The 5,435-nt window shown below is 42.8% G+C and overlaps 1 protein-coding gene across 1 annotated transcript; it reads right to left on the bottom strand.

The window, feature by feature from the left end:
• Window positions 1–1,558: 1,558 nt before the first annotated feature.
• Window positions 1,559–2,824, bottom strand: FAM187A (family with sequence similarity 187 member A). Its single transcript, XM_063116827.1, has one exon. It carries the CDS (start codon window positions 2,804–2,806, stop codon window positions 1,559–1,561), a length of 1,248 nt encoding a protein of 415 aa, XP_062972897.1. The 5' UTR covers window positions 2,807–2,824.
• Between the last annotated feature and the right edge of the window lie 2,611 nt (window positions 2,825–5,435).

The raw sequence follows: 5,435 nt of genomic DNA, 5'->3' as shown, positions 1-5,435 counted from the left end.
TCATATCCTCTTTTGTATCTCGTCATTCTAATATAGCTCTTGCAGCTTTAAATGTTGTGATAAAGAGGGAATATCACCAGGTGCTGCATGCATATAAATAACACCTGCTGAAATCCCCCTTTCAATACAACTGTTAAACATACAGGAGCCCTGTCCTCCTTTTCATGTGGTCACGCTAAATTAGGAGTTCTTTGACCATTTGTTTATCAATCTCAAACTGCAGTCCTGCCCCTTCAGCTTGTACTTCACTTTTTCCGGGGGGTCATAGACCCACTTTTCCGAGAAGACTGAGCCAAAGTAGGAATTGAGCACTTCAGCCTTTTCTTTGTCATCTGTTATCAATTTGCCATCCTCATTAAGCAGTTGAATCACCATTTCTTTCATCTGTCTGTTACTATTCACACATCTGAAGAAAGCCTTTTTATTACTTTATTAGCATCCCTCGCTAGTTCATTCTCAGCTTTCGCCTTATGGACGCCATTTCAGCACTTCTGTGCTACTTGACTGCACTCTTTTGTAGCCTGGCCTTCCTTCCATTTCCTATATGTATCCTTTTTTTTTCAGATCATCTCTAAGCTTTTTGTGGAGCCACATTGAAGACCATGAGCTTTATAATCTGCCTTCATTCCTACATTGTTGTGTACACTATTTTGGGGTGCTATTGGAGCTGTTCTCTGTGTTATTGTGCATAGGCCTTCATCCATTGTTGCCTTGAAGTTTACGTCTCCCACCCCCATAGGAATCAGTTTATGCTGTGGCCGAACACATTCTTCCCGGCCCTTTTGAGGTGCAACCCCTCCCTTGCCAGCAGTCTATCTTCCAAGTAGTTGAGCCCCAGTTTAGTTTACTTAGACTGTCAGAACAATCTCAAATAGACAGAAATCTTTCCAAGCCCTTCTACCTGAAAGCCCTTTTACCCCATAGATGTTTGGGACTGGGGACTGGACCTGGGACCATTTGTAAGCCAAGTATGTACTCTACCTACTGTTGCAAATAGGAACATAGGAAGCTGCCTTACCCTGAGTCAGTTGATTGGTTCATCTAGCACAGTATTGTTAACACTGACTGGCAGCAATGGCTCTCCAGAGTTTCAGGCAGGAATTTTCCAACCCTACCTGGACCTTGAACCTGAGACCTTCTGCATGCCAGACATATATTCTACCACTGAACTACCTTCCCTTTGTTCAAGAATCACAAGCTGACTGATGATGTAATAATTAAAGTAATAATTCTAAATCTAAACCTTCCACATAGAAATGTTTGAACTCATTTGTGAACTGGTGTAATATTGCAACAGAAAATATTGCAATAGAATATTCCCACATTTGATGAAAAATATTAAAGGATGGCACTTCCTTCTATAAATAAGTATGTAACATGAGTTTATTAAATTGTACACTATCTCACATTTAAGAGCGATAAAGCACCTTCACTGAGGCTTAAATGTATTTAAGCTCAATTGCTTAATTGGTCAAGACCAGATAGTTAATCAATTGATTCTGTAATCAACCAACAGACTAACAACTTATTAAGCCCATGGCCATTTTCCTGGAAGATACTATTCCACAGCTGTATACTTGAAGACATAAAGACAGCAGTGGATCATGTGGATGGTGACAAAGAGAATGGTGATGAGGATATAGCTTGTGAGGATCGCATTCACAGCGTACTGTGTCTCAGGATCATCAGGGCTTCGTTTGAGGCGGCTTTCATACACCACAGATAGTCGGAAACCAGCAACCATTTGTCCCTCTCGCCAACAATAGTAGATGCCTCTGTCATTCATCTGGGTGAAGTGGATGTGCAGCTGATTTCCATGGTCAATGAAGACCCTCATGCTCTTGTTGACCCCAATGAGGAACCTAGTGAGGTACAGACGAGTTGAATCTTTATCCCAGGCTATAGCATGTTCTGGCCTGGCACCAGGGCAGGTAATGATCAACCCGCTACCAAGGGTCTGCTTGTGGAACTGAATGGGGATATTGGGAACCCAGGGTTTTTCTCCAAGCTTTGAAATGATGTTTGAGATGGATGCTTCTCCATCATTTGAAGTTGTCTTTCCTCTACAAGATATCATGCAACTTCGGATAACAATCTCGGGCTTTCTAATCTGAACAACACCCCAAAACTGTTTTGGGACTGACCTCGAACCACAGGATGCCACCTCTGCTGTGGTTGTATGGTACCGCCTGAGCAGATAGGGGCTTTTCACATAGCAAAGACCAATTCTCCGTTGCTCACCCCTGACATCACAGCGGTTGCACTTGGTCCAATCCCAGAAGATGGTAAAGATCATGAAATGTGTTTTCTCATCATCTCTCCAGGAATGCTGATTCTTATCTGTAAAGACAACTGCTATTCCCTTGGAAACTTGTACATCTATGTCATAGCCATAGAAGAAATCTCCTTTCTTTGTGCCACAAATATAGTGCCCTGAATCTTCCACCTGCACCCGGAAGATAATGAGACTGAACATCCTAATGCTGAAGCGCCGAATCATGTCACTGCCCACCTTGATGTGGCTGGAGTCCACTGTCAAAGTGCCATCAAAGTCTGTCAAGACGTTAGTCTGCTGACTGCCCATATTTTTCTGAAAGTACCAAACCACAGAGCTGATTTCCTCTGGTTTACAATTGCAAGGCAACTCAAAGCTCATATCAGCCAGGTAAGCAGCATTCTCAAACATCAGAAAGGCTGGGCAAGGGGTCTTCTTGAACACATCATCCTTTTCCACTATAGCAAAGGCATAGAGAACATCAGCAGTACATAGGACAATTGCAATTCCAGCCAATCCTGTTGAAGCCATTTGATGACTGCGTAGTACACTTTGCCCAGTAGTTTCCACGTTCTATAGAGAGGTTAGTTATAAGCTGTGGAGTTCAATTCTGATATTTTATTACTGAAGGATGCTTTAATTCAACAAACCAATAAGGAGATGCTTCATTCTAGGACTCCTGGGGATAATTTTTTATCTCAGTCTTATCCTAGTTCCTTCTAACATCATATTAAACAATGTGTATGGGTGCATGTTATCCTTCTACAATAAAGACAAAGAATCTAGAACTATTTCCATTTTTTCTTCCATAAGTTCTAGAATGCAAATTCAGCTCTGAGACAGATAGTATGAACAACCAGTTCGTAGCCCATTCTGGATTCTTGTTTTTATATATGAAGCTGCCCTATTGTAAGACCAATGGTCCATCTGGATCAGTATCCAGGGGGGGATCTACACTACTGCTTTTAAAGTGCTTTAAAGCACTTTGAAAACGTTTTGAAACCTGTATATGCAGTGTGTCCTGGGCCTAAACAGTTGTCAAAACTGTTATAAAGCACTTTAAAGCAATAGTGTAGATTCCCCCCCCCCCAGATTACCAGCAGTTGTCCAGTGTCTCAGACACAGTCTTTCCCAACTCTGCTACTTGAGATCCTTTTAACTAGAGATGACAAAGAGCGGATCTACACTGTGTACTGAAGGATGATCAGAGGTCTAGAAACAAAGCCCTATGAAGAGAGACTGAAAGAACTGGGCATGTTTAGCCTGGAGAAGAGAAGATTGAGGGGAGACATGATAGCACTCTTCAAATACTTCAAAGGTTGTCACACAGAGAAGGGCCAGGATCTCTTCTCGATCCTCCCAGAGTGCAGGACACGGAATAACAGGCTCAAGTTAAAGGAAGCCAGATTACAGCTGGACATCAGGAAAAACCTCCTGACTGTTAGAGCAGTACAACAATGGAATCAGTTACCTAGGGAGGTTGTGGCCTCTCCCACACTAGAGGCATTCAAGAGGCAGCTGGACAACCATCTGTCAGGGATGCTTTAGGGTGGATTCCTGCATTGAGCAGGGGGTTGGACTTGATGGCCTTGTAGGCCCCTTCCAACTCTGCTATTCTATGGTTCTATGGTTCTATGGCGTTTGCATGCGCCTGCAGTGCGCCCCCAAAGCGATTGTGTAGATCCTGGAAGGAAGAGGCGGAGGAAGAGGCGGCTGGGGAATCCAGCTGTGTCCTTGCCGCCGTTGCTGCCGCCCACCTCCCCGCCGGCCTCCTGCTGCCGGTGAAAGAGCCACTCGGCGGAAGAAGGCGGGGCGGAGAGCGGAAGAAGCTCTCCGACCCGGGTGGCTCTTTCGCCGGCAGCAGGAGGCCGGCGGAGAGGTGGGCGGCGGCGGCGGCAAGGACGCGGCCGGATTCCCCAGCCGCTTCTTCCTCCGCCTCTTCCTTCCAGGATCTACACAATCGCTTTGGGGGCGCACTGCAGGCGCACGGAAGCGCCTTCAGTATACAGTGTAGATCCGCTCAAAGATTAATGAGGTACTTTATACTGGAAAAGCATGTGCTGGATCACCAAATCATTTGGCCCTACCCACTTACATAGAAATAGCCCCACTATTTGAGGCAGATATGTGAATTAGCCCTTTGGTTTTGGAAGTTATCTTCCGTGGTAGCAGGGCTGATGCACTGAAATGAAATACTGGTATCCCTCTCTCTTTGAGCTTAGTTTAGGTCTCCTGTAACAATTTTCCCAGATTGGGAGAATTTGTTTATTTTGGTCAATTTATTTGGTTTGTATTAGGGCTATATATGGATGCCAATGTTATTAGCTTTTTATCATTATATGTCCCTTCTACAAAATATATCTTCCCTTTTTTTCTTTCAATGTTCTTTTTGGTTGGAAGTTTATTTCCTTGTTAATATTCCTACTCCTCTTGCTCTTCTGGATCTTGCAGCCAAGAATTTATGGGCCCACTTCCTACTGCCTAGTATTCCACTGTTTATCTTTGGTTTATGCAATTCTTGTAGAAATAATATCTCTGGTTTCATCTTTGTTATTAGTTTAAACATTGGAGCTCTTCTTATGCACCCCTCCCCTCTAATGTTTAAAGAGATGCATTGAGTCATTTTTTTTAGTTTTTAACGATTATAATTATGTCGACCACTAGATGTCAGACCCTGCATATAATTGCCCCAAGTGTATTTCTTCCCTCACTCAACCTTTTTTCTGGAAGATTCTATGCCTGTTTCTTTACGCCAGATGAACCTCAAGTTTATATTCTAATTTCTAGTTCTCCCCCCCTTCAAAGTTTCCCCCTCTTTCTTTCTCTCTCTCTCACTCTCTCTCTCTCTCTCTATATATATATTACAGATACAGAAAAATGAAACATTTTCATTTCATTTTCATTTCTGCTATTTTTATCTGGTTGAGCTTTTATATTGTATTTTATATTATGGTTTTATACTGTTGTTTTATACTTTGAATGGTTTTAATTTTTGTGAACCACCCAGAGAGCTCCGGCTATTGGGCGGTATAGAAATGTAATAAATAAATAAATAAAACAAGGGGGAAAAGAGAACATAAGATCAGGGAGAAGACTTATAAAACAAAAATAATTTAAATGCGATATGAGAGGAATCCCTTCTTTCCCTCTCTAAAGGGGA

The sequence above is a fragment of the Elgaria multicarinata genome, chromosome 1 (assembly GCF_023053635.1).
Source record: "Elgaria multicarinata webbii isolate HBS135686 ecotype San Diego chromosome 1, rElgMul1.1.pri, whole genome shotgun sequence".
NCBI lineage: Eukaryota > Metazoa > Chordata > Lepidosauria > Squamata > Anguidae > Elgaria > Elgaria multicarinata.
This window is presented reverse-complemented; position numbering and strand designations above follow the sequence as displayed.

Excerpts from the sequence above, each read along its gene's own strand:
- FAM187A (XM_063116827.1), bottom strand. The coding sequence starts at position 2,806 with ATGGCTTCAACAGGATTGGCTGGAATTGCAATTGTCCTATGTACTGCT.